Source organism: Bipolaris maydis (genome assembly GCF_028858645.1).
Source record: "Bipolaris maydis strain C4 unplaced genomic scaffold PSV08scaffold_3, whole genome shotgun sequence".
In the NCBI taxonomy this organism is placed as follows: Eukaryota; Fungi; Ascomycota; class Dothideomycetes; order Pleosporales; family Pleosporaceae; genus Bipolaris; species Bipolaris maydis.
The window spans coordinates 2,304,162-2,320,502 of NW_027093859.1; the positions used below are offsets into that span (position 1 = coordinate 2,304,162).

Consider the following 16,341-nt stretch of genomic DNA (forward strand, 5'->3'; position numbering starts at 1 on the left):
TTCATTTTTGTATGCTCACAAATTACAGACTAGCCACGAATCCAGAGGATATTTGCATCATCGAACTTATTTACATCTTACTCTGCATCTTCGGGCGCCACTGGCGGTGTATCGTCGACTTGAATACCGCCCCTCTTCTTCTCCTTGCTATCATGGAACGGTAGTTTCCAACCGCCCTCATCTTCTGGAGTGCTCAACCACAACCTCATCAAATGTCTCCGCGGTGCAGGTGGTGCGTAATCCTTGTACGCCGTTCTGGCATGGAAAATGTGGTTGTTGGATAGGAACTGGATGTCGCCCACGTCAAGAATCATGTGCAGAGCAAACTTCTGGCATGTTTCTTCCAGAATGGTAATGGCGCGTTCCTGGGCTGGAGAGAGAGGAGGAACAAGACCCTTTTCAGAGAAGCGGCTTAGGGAGCGGACAAAGTACGGGTCCCATCTATTTTCCATGTCAGCTTCTATTTTGGTTCGGTGGGAGGAGATGAGCAGGACTTACTTGCTGTATACTCTTGGGTTGTCGCCCGTCTCGAGGTAAAAGACTGCCGATTGGATCCACTCCTTCTGCCCTTTACTCGTCTCACCCTTCCGGTCGAAATACCAGATTGGCTGTGTAAGCAGTTCCGCGACATCGGGATGGTTCTCCTGGAGATAGTTCCAGACCGTGTGGCTACTGACCTATTCAAAACACTGTTAGTCTTTGAAATCCTCAAACTACGAAAGAAGGGGAATAGGAAAAACTTACAAGATCGCTCTCACCCCCCTCCAACGCCTTAGCCACACACAACAACCCCACCAAATCCGCATCATCGGCATGGAAAAACTGCCTTGCATTCGTCCGATAAATCCTCACCTTATCAATCGCCGTCGCATCCTCACCCAAATCCTTGACATGCCCCAACACATGGCCCCGACTATTCTGACTCACAAAGTAACCCAGATACGTGCCTAAGCCCATGTACGCAACCGCCGACTTCTTATTCCCCCACTCCTGCACCGGCAGCCCTTTGAAAAGAATGAAGCCCTTGCCATCAATAAGCTCCTTCCGCAGCGGCGCCAAGAACCTCGAGAATTCCGGCAACCGAAACTTCTCACACGTAATACCCGTGAGCGGTGTGCCGCTTGCAAGAAACCCATCTGCCGCTGCACTGATTTCCGACACTTCCGACGTGGAGAAGACGTGCGTCCACCGTTCGGGGTTCGAAGAGTACTCCGAACTGGTCCACGCTGTGGGGCCTGTGATGGTTTTCGGGAAGGAGGAGTACGGTTTTAGGAGGGATTGGATGGGTTCGTGTTGGCCTGAGGTGAGGAGGCCGTCTGGGAAGAGCGTTTTGGAGAGTTGCTTGGTGGTAGAGGAGAGGGTGTGAGGAGCGTCTGGCGCTTGGGATGTTAGAGCTGGTGCCATGGTTGAAGTGTAGTAGCCTCTTGATTTTTGGGGGTTTCTCTTTTTTTTTTGGTTCTTGATTGATTGAGTTGAAGGTTGTAGGGTAGGAATTTGATAAGCTGGAGACTTTTTTTCTCGACTCCAATTGACACACTCTTCTTCTTCTTTTCTTCTTCTTTTCTTCTTCTTTTCTTCTTCTTTTCTTCTTCTTTTCTTCTTCTTTTCTTCTTCTTTTCTTCTTCTTTTCTTCTTCTTCTGTTGAAGAAAAAACAGGTGCTGCCTTCTCTGTACACACAATTCTAATAATCTAAACAAAAAACGGCGCAGCGTAGACGTTTTATGTATACCCTATTTATACCCTGCACATAATCATCATACCACCCCCCGACCCGACCCCTCCAAAGCATTCTACTGACACATGTCCCTTCCCCTCACTTGCTTACTCCAACCTTTCGGATTCCTCGATCGGGACACTCCCATTAGTAGCCGTTTGTGTGTGTGTGTGTGTGTGGTGCAATGCAACCGCGCATATCCCGTTGGCAACAAATTAGGCAAAATGGCGTGCTCGCACGTATCTAGGGGTACAATTGACGCAAGAGACGCAAACCCACCCCCGCTTCCAACAACAACAACCCTTGCCGTGCTTGTTATGACCTCAACCTGCAACAATGAAACTGCATATCATAACGGCGGTGCATGAACATGGCTATCGTATTTCCTACTAGATTGCTTGGAGGTCATAGCACCGTGATTGTGTGAGGGGATCGGGGCCAATCATTCGTTGTGTACAAAGAGTTGATAGATAGACGTTGAGATAAACAAGTACTATATGTAGCGTACTAGGAACTGCGGAGCGAACAACCCCACTCACTCCCCTCTCCCCATGCAGTCACCCCAGTCGCCCTCAAACAAAATTGCCCTTACCCCAATGACGCTGATAACACCCAAACATGATCGGACGATAACGGGAAAAAACATCCGAGCCTAACACGCCAAACGCTCGCAAGGCACATAGTAGATGCCGTATGATGACACCCTATGCACGTGCAAAAGCTAAGAACTTACAAGGACCCAACTTGCCTTTGAGGCATCCCGACGTAGCCAAGCTGACAGCGCCTAGAAGCTCGATAAGCACTCCTCCACAACCGCCTCCAACATGCCCAGGGTGTAGAACCGAGCCACGTTACCATAAACGCCCATTTTTTTCTTAATCTCAGCCTTGTTCTTAGTAGGCGCCCATTCTCCCGCACAGGCACAATGTTCCATAAACTCGTTGCTGCGTAGCCTCTTGCACTTTCCGCACTTGAGGTCCTGTGTGCACCATTCGAGAACCATTTTTTGTACCTCGCCAACGAGTTGTTCTTCGATACAGCGCTTGTCGTATGGAGAGTCGCAGTTGTCGCATTTCCATTTGGGCATGACGGGGGCGGAGTCGCTGTCGGGTAGGATGACGGGGAGAAGTGAGGAGTCGCGGCAGAGATCCAGATCGCGTGAGGATGTGCAGTCGTCGCAGATGACGCCTCGAACAACGAGTGTTGCACTTGGGTTGGTAAATGTTGCTTCTGCGCTGAATTCGCGTATATCGAAGAGATTCAGCAGTTCTTTTCGCAACGCGCGTGCTTCCAGCGATATCGCACGGTCCAGACTCAGGACCTGCATGATGCTCTTGACGAGTTGGAGGACCGGGTTTGTGAGCTTGAGGTGGGAGCCTGGAAGTTCTGGGAAGACGTATTCGGATGCGAATAGAGGATCCAGCACCTCCGCATGCTGCTTCTTCGCAAAGGCATTCATCTGCTTCGACAGTGGCTTTGTGAATGTCTTCGGGAGTATCTGTGTCTGATCATTGGGGTCCACAGTCAAAGGTCGAAGAGGGATCTGAGTTGGTCGTGGTGTCGAACCATCTTCAGTGATAGCTGGGCGTTTACGTGAGTGCATGAGCTCAATGAACTCAATGACCCAGTCGTTGAAGGTCGGCTGGAATTTTTGTGGCAAGAACTGGGCAAGCTGCCAGCACATGATGTTCTCCACAGGTTGGACCTCGTCTTCGGTCACCTTGTCGCAACCTTTGCCTCCGTAATTGAATTCGTCATACCAAACAAGATAATCCCAAAACTCTTTGATCTCAAGCTCCATAAACTGGAACAGTGGCTTCGCCTTGATAGTCTTGATGATGTACTGACTGTAGGCGTATGCATTGCCAATTTCAGCTTTGGTTGTTTGGAGGAGAAGGCGGTTTGGACTGGCAAAGACAATGTGTGAACCCACTCGCTTGAAGTCAGTCATGAGTTGCTGTAGTGTCTTCTTCGACATCATTTGGACGTAGTAGTGCAGAGAGCGATCGTAGAGGAAGGATCCAGGACTGCTGACCCAACGGACAAGGTGCTGTACCATGACATCGGCCATACTAAAGCCGTGGCCAGCCTGGACAGCTTCAACCCACCAAGCCTTCACCATTTCACGAAGGACTGTAATACCTGCACTTGCAAAGGCATTGTCTGAGTAGATGACATTGGACCCATCATTAGCCGAGTCGTATGATGGTGCAGCAGGATTGAAGGAAACGGAATCTGCGCCCTCAAGCTCATTGATAAGAGACGAAGACAGGATGGTGTTGATGGCCAGGTTGCGTAGATTGATATCGATACACACAGATGAGTAGGTACCGGGGTTGTTGATCGATGGCATTTCTACCGTCTCGAGAGGTCCGAGGACATCATCTTTCTCGTATCCAGCGTGATCTGGCTTCGCTTGGCCAGACCACCATAAGATCACGCGGTCTTTTTGCAGCCTTCTGGCATACGCGACATCAATCAGGAAGCGTGGGTCGTTACTCTCGAGATTGCAGAGCGGAATGTCTCCATAGCGAGCAAGCTCCAGTAGATGAGCAACCCAAGACCCAAGATCAAGGTAATGTCCTACCAGTCGCTTGGCAATAAAAGACTGCCAGCCCAATGGTGGCAATTGTTTGTCAGACTCGTCGGGGTTGAGTGACAAGATGGGCAGGTCTTTCAGAGCAGGGACATCGTGTGAGAGAAGGGCCTGGTTCGGAGATTGCATAACGGCAATGATTGGTCCAGTCTCATCTGATTTCATCCTCTTGATGACATCGCCTATCTCGAGCAGAGCTTTGCGTTTGGTGGTCACTGTTGTCGTCTTGAAGTGAAGGTCCTCTTGATACTTGATCATGTTTTGCCATGGTTCACCGTCGTTGTCTCCCATTCGTCGTTGTAGGGCATCGCGATAGATACGATCGACATTCGGCATACCTTGCGAGTCTTTGGACTTGTTCTGGATGATTATGTGGGCATCGCTCTTCGATGTTGAGAAAACGGCATAGATATTACGGTCTCCGCTGCTGACATGGTACAGATACACGTAGTTGAAGGGTGCTTCGGCGAGATATGGTTCCTTAGTCGGCACTTTTCGCAGTGCGGAGAGGTCGAATCCATGCTCAAGACCTTTTCCGAGAACACCTTTCTGGGACTCGTCGAATGTGCAAACGCTTCCCAGTTCAAGAATGGCCCGAATGTTCAACGGAACTTGCTTCTCGTAGACACCCTCGACACTAGAGTGATTGAACAGAGCCGAGATGCTATCAGCTTCATGGACATAGGTCTCCTCTGACATCTGGAGTTTGAACAGATGAATCGAAGGATGTCCATTCGGCAAAGTATGGTTGACCACCTTTTCTACTGAACATCCACTGATTGATACATCTGGAAGATCTTCACTTCTCAGATTGAGGTACAGTTGTCGCGGTACGATAATTTTGAGAGCATGGATCTTCTTGTCGATGAGAACAAAGGCTCTGACCTCTCCCGGTGTTTCTGTTGGCCGAAGTTGTACGAGTTGCCACGTGCTGATGTAGAGGGATTGCGCCTGGTTTCTGAAGAAGCTACCAATGGCGTCAGATGCGTCAACAGCTTTCTCTCCAAACAATTGGCGTCGGCGTTTTCGTGCCTCGCGTTGAATCTTCCATTTTTGTTTCTGGTACACCAACCAGCCGGAATAGTCTTCATCGATACTCGGCATGACTTTGGGTAAAGCAGCATAAGGATCGACAATTGGCACTGCAGGCTCAGGTTCTTTGCGCTTTGCGACCATCTTAGTAACAATTCCCTTTTTCATCTGCGATTGGTTCTGCGTCAATTTGGCGAAGCCAAAATCTTCTAAATCACCAGTGACCTTGTTGTTCGCGACATTAGCGTCACCGTTGGTTAGGACCTTCTTGCTGAACATGTCAGTCATCTTTGTCTGCTGCATCTTGTCCTCCTTCTGACGTATCCTACGGTCAAGCCAATCGGGATGTGGTACCCTAGGAACGGGATTCCGAACTTTCTGGTACGCTGCAGGGATGGTAATGAGTTTCTGGATGACAGAAGCCAGACGCTCGCGATAGTAATCCCAGTCTAGAACTGACCGAATATCCATCTCTCCTGGATCCTCTCGCAACCACTTCCTTAAAAAGTATCGCTTTACTGATTCCTCGGCCGAAAAGATAGACAAGGGAATAGCGCGTTCGGTAACGGGCGCATTTCTTGGTGTTTTGGAGATAATGTATTTGCAGTTCAATCCCTTGTCTTTCACCATTTGCTCGCCGAGGAACTCGGCCAGACGCTTAGCGGTTGTGATGGCGGTTGACTTTTGCGCTCCATACTCCTCCAGTGTCTTTGTCATGCTTTTGTTCTCGACGATAAGATCAATCAGCTCCTCGTCAGCCAAAGTTGCTCCGCGTGTGTCCAGAATATCGAGCCACCTGTTCGCTACTTTGGCAACAGCACCGTAGGTCTCTTCAAGAGTGGTGCCTTCCAAGAAAAACTTGAAAATCTGAGCTTGGAAGTTCTTGATAAGCTTCAGCTCACCACGACGCTTCACTTCGAAACCTTTCAACTCTGCTAAACTACCATCGTGATTGAACACAGCATAACGCTTCTTCAAGTTCTTGTCCTCTTCTTTCGAGGTCGGCAAGATCATAGCCTTGTAAGGACCGTCAACTTCGAAGAAGATGGAGTTGTCGCTGTGCTTCTCATATCGAAAATTCACAGGGTCTACCAACGTCTCGTATTGGTGGTTGGTATACTGTGCGTGTACTAGATGGTTCAACATGGTACATGGGTAAGAGATGGTTAGCTTCTTGCCGTTGCTGAGCTTGAAAGAAAAGTTTTCTGGGAAAGTTGCTGGTAGGATGGCCCAAATACCATCGGTATCCAATTCCAGGGGTCGACCGATGCGCTCGACAAGGGAACGCGCCAACTGAATGATGCGAGCACCAGTCAAACAGGTAACGCCAGCCATCTCCAGAGAGTACCAGCGTGATCCCTTTCGCATGACGTATCCATAGAAGGAGTTCAAAATAACCTTGTGAGCCAGTTGCATAGAATCGAACAAGACAATCATCTTCTTCGCGTCCTCAATCTCAGCTGCCGGGGCCCCTGCCGCCTTTAGCGCTTCTGTCTTGCCTTTCCAAACCTTTTGCTTGCCCTTGAAGTCGTATCGTCGGTCACGGAAACCACTAACAGTATCAACGTAGAATGGATTTTCACGCTGACAGATGATGGCCTCGCGCTCAATTGTCGTCGCATCGTGAACCTTGTGGTAGATCTTCTTAGAGTAATCGGTCAAGCGTTTTCTGACTAGAGCAGCTTGCTCGTCTTCTGAGAGCTCTTGAAACGACCGCTTGGGCGAGTTGGGAAATCTTCCAGGGAATTGTTCGTTCTCCAGTGCATTGCGAACCATGTTGTACTCGTCGCGTTTAGCTGGGAGATATTCACCTCTCCAAGCCCATGGCATACGACGATCGCATGTCTTTCCAGGGCGGTTAAAGTCGCAAGCCGCGCAGTTGGACTCGTTGATCATAGAGTCGGGTTGCAACCTGTTAGTTGTCATGATGTTCGGATACATGGACGCAACATCCAAGTGGTAGATAAGAGGTCGCTCGCTACGATTTGGAGTGTTCTTGAGCTCCATCAGCTTATTGACAATCTCGGCCCTGACCTCGTCGTAATTGGTAACATCCTCCATCTTTTTCTTCTCTTCCACCTCAATACTGAACTTGAGCGCAGCATCAAGATCACCGACCAATTCATCGATAGCGGTAGGATCGACTGCAAAATTGTACGCAATGTCGCTTCGAAACACGCCAGCTTCCAGAGCTTCAACGTGACCTCCAACGTAAGTTTCCGATTCAAGCAGATGGCCATTCCAGAATGCTTCTTTTGGCGCTTGATGTTTATTTGGTAATACAATGCCCTTCTGGTACGCTTGCACCATCAACAACATCTCACAGAGAGTACCTGTACCCTTACGTAGCGCATCGTCCGGTCCAAGGGGCAAGATTTTGCATAACGCAAAGATGAAGGGGTGGACATACTTCATGTACAGGTAGTAAGTTGCGACGGCATCGGAAACGGAGTATTCCGCAAGAGTCTGAGGTCGCTCGGCTGCGTAAGGTGTCATGAGTTCAGGGTCGAGCTCGTCTGGATCGTATCCCAATTTGGCCATTGTGACAGCTTTCAAACCACGACTACCTTGTGGAAGATAACTGTCTCGACTGACCCAAGCAAAGGCGTCCATATGTGCGCAGTAGTCTGACTGATAAATGTCCTCGCTGTTCTTCCTGAACCCAATCTCTTGGTACATGTCGATACCTTGGACACTAGCTCTTGCCTCCACAAAAGGCCAATCGAAGAAGTCTCCGTTGTACGTGACCATGACTGTAGGCTTAGCTATTTTAATGTGTTCGAAGAATCGTTCCAGCAGGGCCTTTTCATCTGGTTCGTTGAAAATCATGAACGGTCCGTGGTATTCTGATTTTGGTGTATATTCGAAATCCTGGATATCTTCTGAGACAATCTCGCGGTTCGTAATCAGAAATCCCTGACCGTCAATCATGTACGATACCATCATGATCTGGTCAATGGCTGCGTCGGGAAACTTCAGAGGGAGCTTCGTCGTTTCAATATCGTAGGCCATTACCACAGGATCCGCAGGCGTCAGGCGATCCTCTATACACGTTATGCTTACTACGCCATGCTTGGCCTCAACTGTGTACCAGTTTCCGATTCGAACGTCCTTGTCGATGGCTACTCGTACGTGGTAAGGAACATCGTATTCCCGAATATCTACAATGAAATCGCTTGCATCAACGGTAGTCGTAAGTCGTTTCTCGTACTCGTAATCTTCATTATCGAAAAAATCAAAGTTGGCATTGCCACTGGGTAGTGTTAGCGATGCGTCACATAAAGAGCGAGCCACACTTACTTGGCCACCTCGGCGTATGTATCCATAGCGTTGACGTTCTTTTTGTTCTTCTCTACTATCGGAGCAACGCCTTTCCGCACAGCAAGAAGATCGCTGACGTTCGCGAAGGTAAGCATTAGAAATTTTCTTCGGTACCCAGTAAGATGGTTTGGCATGCTCAAGTCTTCTTTCTCTATGATCTTCACCGTCTTGACCAGGCCCTCGTATGCTCTTTTACAATATTCCTCCACATCCTGTTCCCTCCCCTTCTTGACCGCCAGCAGAAAATATGGGTCGTATTCGAGGGTCGCTTTAAATGTGTCGCCTTCCTCGCCAATGAAGTAGAAGTCAACACCAGCTCGGCCACCTGGAACATCTTCATCTTCGATTGTTGTCGAGTGCATGTTGACGAGCCATCCCACTCTCTTCTTCCCCGAATCGAAGCGTGCGAAACCCATAGTCTCATCGATACGGTGCGCCAGGCGTGTAGATTCCAGCTTTTCATTCTGTGAAGTAGCCTCTCCGCTTCGTAATGTAGAGGCGTCAACTGTCTTGGGCTTGCGTGGGCCGTAGGATGCGTTCCCGTTCTTGCCTACCCGGCGAAAGGGCTGGCCTGCGCGTCGGGGCGCCATACTGTGCGGTGGGGGTGCAAGAGAAAAGATTATTAAATGCGAATTATGAGAACTATGCAAAATAGGGTATCATAGGTATGGCGGAAAGACAGAAGAGACGGAGAATCGGCAATTGGTAGGGAGCGTGTGGTGCGCAGGGACTGGGAGTGGTGAAGGTGAAGGTGAAGGGCGGATGTGGATCTGCAAATGTCAAGCGCGACGCGTTGGAGCGTGTTACGCGCTATCACTTTCCCGGCAAATTGATTTTCAGCCACAAAGTGTGGCCGTGCACATATCGTGGAATCATGGATGCTGGATATTTTCGGCCCTATTCCGCACCATCAGAAAGTGAGCAACCAACATCTTCCTCCTGCACCGAATGTGCCTATAGCAACTCCAAAATCGGCGCCATACCTCGATCCGAAACATCTACTTATCAACGCCCAATTCCACTCGCCCACACCATACCAACAGCCTGTTTCTCGCCCCACCATGTCCGAAGATTCGAGGTCAACGGTTGACCTAAATGCGCTTCCACCAAAGCCCCGCGCGCCTGCAAATGTTATGCCCGGCGGTACAGCGCATACAGCAGGCGGTGAAAAGACATCAGATGCCGGTCCTACATACATCGACGCAGTACGAAGTCTAGGGCCAGAATATTACTTCAACTTTCACAAGCGACCGTGTGTACGAGACAGTCAATTGCAAGGGTTAACAGCTGGCTTTGCAGGAGGAAGCTTAGCAGCTATAATAGGCAGTACGTCAAGATTGCTCAGGCTGACACTCAGCGAAGGCCAGGTGGAATACAATGCTAACGTCGGAACAGAGCCCGTCATCACAGCTTCAAATTGGGCCGTGGCAACTTGGTGTGGTGTTTCTGTCGTTTCTTATCAAGTATGCCAGTACTACCGTTCTAAAGAAAAGGCTGGAATAAAACAAGCACAAGAACTCATGGAGAAGAAGCGCGCGAGTATCGAGGCCAAGAAGGAAGCCAGGCGGAGGGCGCGAGAGGAACAAGACCGGTTGGAGAGGGAGCAGAGGGCAGAGGAAGAAAGGAGAAGAAGCTGGAGATACTGGTATCAGAAGAATATCAAGTTCTGGTAGCATATATCAGGATAGAGGAAGTGAAGAGTGGTGGAAGCTGGGCACAGCATATGTATAAGAATATGTACAATATGAAACATGATACGAGAAAAATGGCGTGTGTAAGTTATTTGGAGGATTCGAGAAATCCAACCATTGCCAAACCGATCATCGATAACCCGTAAAAATGCTAAGACACAGCCTATTGAACAAACGGCGTCGGCCTCGACAAGAAGAGCATACATGAATACTAGTTGTTACCGCTCCCATGTTCTCTCCTGGTCATCGCCTTAGAACTCTGGAGCTGCAGCATGGCATTACATTATGCATTATCAACGTTCCGCAAGCGCTCTCTTCCAACCCAAGTTGAGATGGATTACGCCGCCGAAGCATCGAATATCCACGAAAGAAAAGCAGGCGCAAAGTTTAGCCCAAGGGCTCATTCTTGTAGTGATGAGCTGTGCAAGTAGGTAATGCGACAGTCGGCCAGCATTTCAAATCGGCGGTCCACTGCAGAATCATTATTGCGCGGCATGAGCCTCGGTGTGGAGCAAAGGCTCCAGAAGGTTGGCAGCAACACAGATCTTGTTATAGAGGTCGACTTCCCCGCCGATACATGAAAACACCACTGGGAACTCCTCTGCTAATCGTTTGATATTCGATCTGCATTTTGTACATACTTAGCGCGCTTCACGCCATATCCTCACAATCACCAACTTCTCCCAGCCTGCTTTCTTGCCGCTCGATCCTACAGTCTCTGCCATCCATCCTGTGCCCCATTCTCTTATCCGCTGCTTGACTGACTCGGGTTTGTTTTGTGCACACAGCAGTAGGTAGGCAACTCCTCTGTCTGCACTCAGTATGTCCGGGATTTGCTCAAGCATCCTGTTCGTTACCACCATACCATCTTCACCTCCGGCGTAGGATAGCTCCAAAAGGTATGAGTCTTGTTCAAATGAGGTGGCTTTTTTTCCTTCTGGGATCATATTGTACTTCTCGTGACTTGACAGATCAGGCAGTTCAGCTGGTACATATGGCGGGTTGAAGATGAAAACATCGACAGAACCTGGACGAATTGCATTCGCCAAATCGCCATTCACAACATCCATGAAAACCGAGCGTTCCTTTTCTCTTTCTTGGATTGCATTTTGAACAGTGTGGGCAGCAGCGTTGCACGCGAAGCTGTTGATATCAACTCCAAGTGTCAGTGTGTCATGCCGACCAAAAATAGTTTGCGCATTTGCAGCAACGAATGCTAGTATAACCCCTGATCCTACGCCCACTTCGAGCACAGACTTAGCGATATGGTAATGCTGGATACTGTTGGTATGACAATACCTTCGAGCACCAGCGGCGGGGTTGAAGACGCATCACCAAATCGATCCTTTAGATACGTGGTTTCTGATGCAGATGATATTGTGTCGAGCAGCAAGTATGAGTCTTCAGCCGGTTCGTAGACACGATCGAAACAAACGTGCGATGTCGAGGGCGTGGGCAGCATGGTTGTGATTTTGTTTCCGGATCGGAGGTGTGGCGTGTGGGCCAATTGGAATGGAAGGAGATCTGGAGCATTCTAGTCTAGAAAGCCGAGGCTGAGGTCATCACTTCTTCAGTGCATCCCATTTCCTTTACCGCAACGCCCCGTATATTGTTTTTATGCGAATTTTGCCAAAATGAGAGCTTGTATACGATTGTTAGCTACTGCAACAGATGCAGGTGCATCGAGACCCTTCAAGCCGGCACCTGCGGCTCTGTTGCCGCCAATACCACTCTACCGGCGCCTGCTAAGGTCACATCGAAAGAGGCTAGGCCCAGAGGAACGCCTGCTAGGCGACATGTATGTGAAGGCCGAGTTTAGAGCCCACAGGGACGTTGAGAACCCCGTGCAGATTGTGAGTCAGGCTATCTTCACAAAAAGCGCACCGCAATGCCAGTAGACTAACATTCACAGATCGGCTTTTTGTCGGAGTGGCAAACGTATTGTCAAATGCTTGAAGGAGATTCATGGAAAGACGCAAAGATGGACAAAGCAAAAATTGATAAAATGAGCGGCATGTATTAGCCCTCTCTGCATGAGGCTCTTCTGATTGAAACTTAGATCAACAAATCGGCCAGCTGTATGAGCTAATGCAGCAGATTAAGAATCAGGCAAATGAAGACGCTGATGCCGAAGACGCGAGAGTAGTGGAAATGCTTGACAAGAAGCCTTCAACGGAAAAGTGATTGCGAAAGATTGAATTATGCCACGCATCGACCGTTCCGAGACAAACGCTAGAAACTTCACACCTCAAAACGGAGACGTGAACAGCATGCAATTATCCTCCGTTTTCTCGCATCTAGAGAGATGCATTATATATCAGCAATACCATTACAATATCCCGACACCTCTGCATCCGTTCCTGCTATCACTGCTTGACTGCTATCCGGGGGCGTCAACGATATCACTGTCTCGAGGCCCAGTTCATTGCCTACATGAATGACTGCTGGTGTTTGTATACCGGTACAGCATCTTGCCTGATCCCGAAGAAGTATTCGCGCATAAAAACTCGACCTAGTATCACCAAAAGCTTTTCTGGCATCGAACCTGGAGATATCTAAGATGTGTGGCTGCACCCTCTATGACTCGCCGACATGCGGTCACTCCTGGCTTTCTATGAGTCAGCCTTGTGGCTTTCTCTCCGACTTCCTCAACTGTCCCTATCGCCAGACTTACCAGACTCTGATTGCACCACCGTACACATGTCCAACGTGCAATGGCGGTTTTGCAGACCAAGAAACGATCGAAATGGTCCAGGGCCCTTGGGGTTGTAATCAGTTACTTCGAAACCATGTTGGGGGCAATCATGCAATTCCAGGCCAATGGGGTAATGTTCAACTGGCTCTAAGTGGACCAAGGAGCGCTGCGATTAGTTGTGTTGCAACAGCTGGCAGTGCGACTCATCTAGACAATATGACACAAAACTTCACACACGACCATAGGTTTACAGGGCCAGATGGACCAGCGATCATTCCGAATAAACCGAGATACTACGACAATGGGTATTATGTGAACGGCAGGCGCAAGAGAAGCAGGCACAAAAGCCATTACAAGTACAAGTACACTGACAAGCCTGCAACAAACTGTGCGGTTATGTGAGGGCGCTTACGGTAGAGAGTGAGGGTATAAGCTTGTTTGGAGCGTCACTAGCAGCCAGCTCAGCTCAGCGAAATGGGTGCGCAGAAGCAGATTTAGAGCAGCGCCAATTGGGTGCGAATGCTAGTTCAATTTTAGCAGCAATCACATATGAAAACCAAAATTTCCTGAAAATAAAATTGATTCTCTTTATCTCAAAAATTACCTATATCCGAAATAGCCACATTGAGCTGATGGTGGAAGGCGGTCGATGTTGAGAGCCGCGCTAAATGTTGCTAGCGCGGTTTTCTACTCGCTAAACACCACAGTGGAAATTCGTGGCTCAGAACCTCAGCTCTTCGACAATACCACACAGCCAAATCGACATCCACAACCGTCGCCATGGCCAGTACGTTGACGAAGCCTCGCGATGGAGCGTACGACAAGACTAACACAGCTGCGCAGAATCCAAGAACTCGTCTCAGCACAACCAGTCCAAGAAGAACCACCGAAACGGGTACGCATCCCTTATCACGGTTGCACGCGTGCCATAATTCCCCCAGATGGCCCGTCCATCTCGTTGGATCGAACACTTGTCGATGCATGAATCTAAGAGCAACGACTGATTGATTGCATTACAGTATCAAGAAGCCTAAGACCCACCGTTACCCTTCGCTCAAGGGAACCGACCCCAAGTTCAGGAGGAACCACAGGCATGCGCTTCACGGCACCATGCGCGCTCTGGTGCGTAGCAACAATGCACTGCACGAGGCCTGCTTCGGCCTGCTAACGTCTGCACAGAAGGAGGTTAAGGAGGGCAAGCGCGAGAGCGCATAAAGGCCGATACGATTACGAGCGAGCGACGATGGCGGTTTTCGATTCCTTTATGAGACATCTGGTCGGCGTCAATGGCATTCGGACTTTCTTTGACAGCTTCGAACTCAAGGGATAGAAGCATGTGGCTTCACGCCTACCGCAGGCATGAACAATGAATAAGTCGAAAAGTCAGCTCGGTTCTCCCAGCGCACGCCTATCCATGTGATGTGTTACATTGGCCGACCCTTGGACAACGTAAAGTCAGGTAAGTGAGATGAGTGACCGAGGTGCAAACCTCAACCCAGCCATTAGTGTGTACAGCAACAGAGCTCTTCAATGCTCGACCTGCTGAAGGAAAATTATCGTGGCAAGAACAACTTACCCCATCATTACCAAACACACTGCCTTTGACCCGTAGGGCACGTGTGCATGAAGATGGTGTTACATTATTTCTGGCTCAGAACAGCTTTTACAAGTAAAGACGGTGCCGAAAAGTATCGTACGAAGACTCAAAATTAATATGAAACATGATTTACTATCTGGCCCTTTGGCATTGCTGGTTGAGGTAATGACGATTTTCCAAGCGCGTGTATTGCCGAACAGGTGGGGCAGCCGAGTGACCTCAACATCTACTCTTCTTCTCACGTCCTCCCATCCCGCCATCCCTCCGCCCCTGCTGACCCTCCAGAGTCGATGCAAGAGCGTCAAGACTGTATACCGCCGATAATACGCTCCTCACGCTCTTGCACGTCTCGCCGCAGAGGTAGGTCAGCCGAGTCCGTTCCGGTTCCCGGTCTGGTTGCACAGCCCTCTCGCAGCCCGATTAGCCAGCACCCGCCTCGTACCTTGGGATCTCGTCATCATACCTTGTTTCTTTCTGTCGCAAATAAAATTGCAGCCTGTTCATTCTCTCACTTTTGCTATTGTTCTCTTCCAAATCACCTACCTCTTATTCCTACGCCCGATCTTCCGTCACGCCTTGCAAACAACATACACCATGGCAACTCAAGCCCACTGCGCATACTGCTTTGAAAGCCTGGTTGCGAGCCTCGAGAAGCGGCCCGCTCTGAGCCTGGCGCAAACCGAAATCATGTGGAGAAGATCAAACGCTGGGATGGAAGATGAGCCCGTTGAAGCAGCAGGCGCATCGTTGAAGCCCGCTGCTATATCACGTATCCTGGCCTCGCCATCTTCATCAAGCAGCTCCTCAAGCCTGCCGAGTGCGAGTTCTACGCCTAGTGGAGCTAGCAGCAGTGAAACAAACAGCAGCATGACAAGCCAAAACAGCAGCACAACCAACCTAGATGATAAGGCGACAAGACAAGAGCAAGACTCAGACTATGACGAGGAAGAAGAAGAAGAAGAACACCCTCTGTTCGTAACCTGGAACACCATCTCGCCAGGAAGCCACGAAAGACGACTTCGCGGCTGCATCGGCACTTTTGAGCCCCTCCCCCTCTCCACAGGCCTCTCCTCATACGCCCTCACCTCTGCCTTTGACGACACACGCTTCCCACCCATCAACAAGCAGGAACTCGCATCCCTTGAGTGCGCAGTCACACTCCTCACGCACTTTGAGCCCGTTGACGACCCCATGGACTGGGAGGTCGGCGTCCACGGTCTGCGCATCAGTTTCACGGACAAGGGCCGCCGCTACGGCAGCACGTACTTGCCTGATGTGGCGCGCGAGCAAGGGTGGACCAAGGAAGAAACGATTGTTAGCCTGATGCGCAAGGCGGGATGGGGGGGCCGCAAGAGCGAGTGGAGGGCTGTCAAGATCAAGGTCGTGAGGTATCAAGGGAAGAAGGTTAGTCTTGCGTGGGATGAGTGGAAGGCATGGCGGGATGAGGTCGATGAGCAGATGAAATATGCTCATTGATTGCGATAACGAGGTTAGAGAGTTTAATGCAGAGTAGTATTTGGCTTCATGAACTTTTTCCTTGTTTTTTTTTGCTTGGACATTGTTTCTTTCCTGACATTTTACACTTTTTTCTCTCTTTCTTTCTTTTGGGCGTTGATATAGAGGCTTCCCCCCCCCCCCCCCCCCCCCCCATGCGTATACATCTAGATCATTTGACTCTGGCGACGATATACCGG

General features: G+C 49.6%; 7 protein-coding genes across 7 annotated transcripts; 5 read left to right on the forward strand and 2 right to left on the reverse strand.

The window, feature by feature from the left end:
* Positions 1-77: 77 nt before the first annotated feature.
* Positions 78-9,254, reverse strand: PSV08DRAFT_408161 (taurine catabolism dioxygenase TauD; the record flags this gene model as incomplete). The annotated part of the gene is made up of 16 exons (XM_066093796.1): positions 78-441; positions 499-677; positions 745-1,394; positions 2,277-2,367; positions 2,530-6,864; positions 6,901-6,987; positions 7,018-7,255; positions 7,289-7,752; positions 7,792-8,049; positions 8,092-8,225; positions 8,265-8,328; positions 8,359-8,401; positions 8,435-8,454; positions 8,488-8,518; positions 8,555-8,596; positions 8,644-9,254. 16 exons carry the CDS (start codon positions 9,252-9,254, stop codon positions 78-80), a joined length of 7,611 nt encoding a protein of 2,536 aa, XP_065949633.1.
* Positions 9,255-9,605: 351 nt separating this feature from the next.
* On the forward strand, positions 9,606-10,484 carry PSV08DRAFT_360189 (uncharacterized protein). The gene is made up of 2 exons (XM_014222191.2): positions 9,606-9,990; positions 10,060-10,484. Exons 1-2 carry the CDS (start codon positions 9,726-9,728, stop codon positions 10,335-10,337), a joined length of 543 nt encoding a protein of 180 aa, XP_014077666.1. The 5' UTR covers positions 9,606-9,725; the 3' UTR covers positions 10,338-10,484.
* A 486-nt stretch (positions 10,485-10,970) lies between these two features.
* PSV08DRAFT_218401 (methyltransferase domain-containing protein) lies at positions 10,971-11,817 on the reverse strand (the record flags this gene model as incomplete). Its single annotated transcript, XM_066092145.1, has 2 exons — positions 10,971-11,611; positions 11,638-11,817. The coding sequence occupies 2 exons, from the start codon at positions 11,815-11,817 to the stop codon at positions 10,997-10,999; spliced, it is 795 nt and encodes a 264-aa protein (XP_065949634.1). The 3' UTR covers positions 10,971-10,996.
* Positions 11,818-11,934: 117 nt separating this feature from the next.
* Positions 11,935-12,700, forward strand: PSV08DRAFT_31388 (uncharacterized protein). The gene is made up of 3 exons (XM_014222193.2): positions 11,935-12,208; positions 12,268-12,367; positions 12,415-12,700. Exons 1-3 carry the CDS (start codon positions 11,990-11,992, stop codon positions 12,537-12,539), a joined length of 444 nt encoding a protein of 147 aa, XP_014077668.1. The 5' UTR covers positions 11,935-11,989; the 3' UTR covers positions 12,540-12,700.
* A 260-nt stretch (positions 12,701-12,960) lies between these two features.
* On the forward strand, positions 12,961-13,608 carry PSV08DRAFT_277805 (uncharacterized protein). The gene has a single exon (XM_014222194.1). The coding sequence runs from the start codon at positions 12,970-12,972 to the stop codon at positions 13,450-13,452; it is 483 nt and encodes a 160-aa protein (XP_014077669.2). The 5' UTR covers positions 12,961-12,969; the 3' UTR covers positions 13,453-13,608.
* A 173-nt stretch (positions 13,609-13,781) lies between these two features.
* On the forward strand, positions 13,782-14,434 carry PSV08DRAFT_277807 (60S ribosomal eL29 domain-containing protein). Its single transcript, XM_014222195.2, has 4 exons — positions 13,782-13,837; positions 13,894-13,945; positions 14,070-14,172; positions 14,230-14,434. Exons 1-4 carry the CDS (start codon positions 13,831-13,833, stop codon positions 14,263-14,265), a joined length of 198 nt encoding a protein of 65 aa, XP_014077670.2. The 5' UTR covers positions 13,782-13,830; the 3' UTR covers positions 14,266-14,434.
* A 530-nt stretch (positions 14,435-14,964) lies between these two features.
* On the forward strand, positions 14,965-16,177 carry PSV08DRAFT_277810 (AMMECR1 domain-containing protein). The gene has a single exon (XM_014222196.1). The coding sequence runs from the start codon at positions 15,242-15,244 to the stop codon at positions 16,121-16,123; it is 882 nt and encodes a 293-aa protein (XP_014077671.1). The 5' UTR covers positions 14,965-15,241; the 3' UTR covers positions 16,124-16,177.
* The last annotated feature ends 164 nt before the right edge of the window (positions 16,178-16,341 follow it).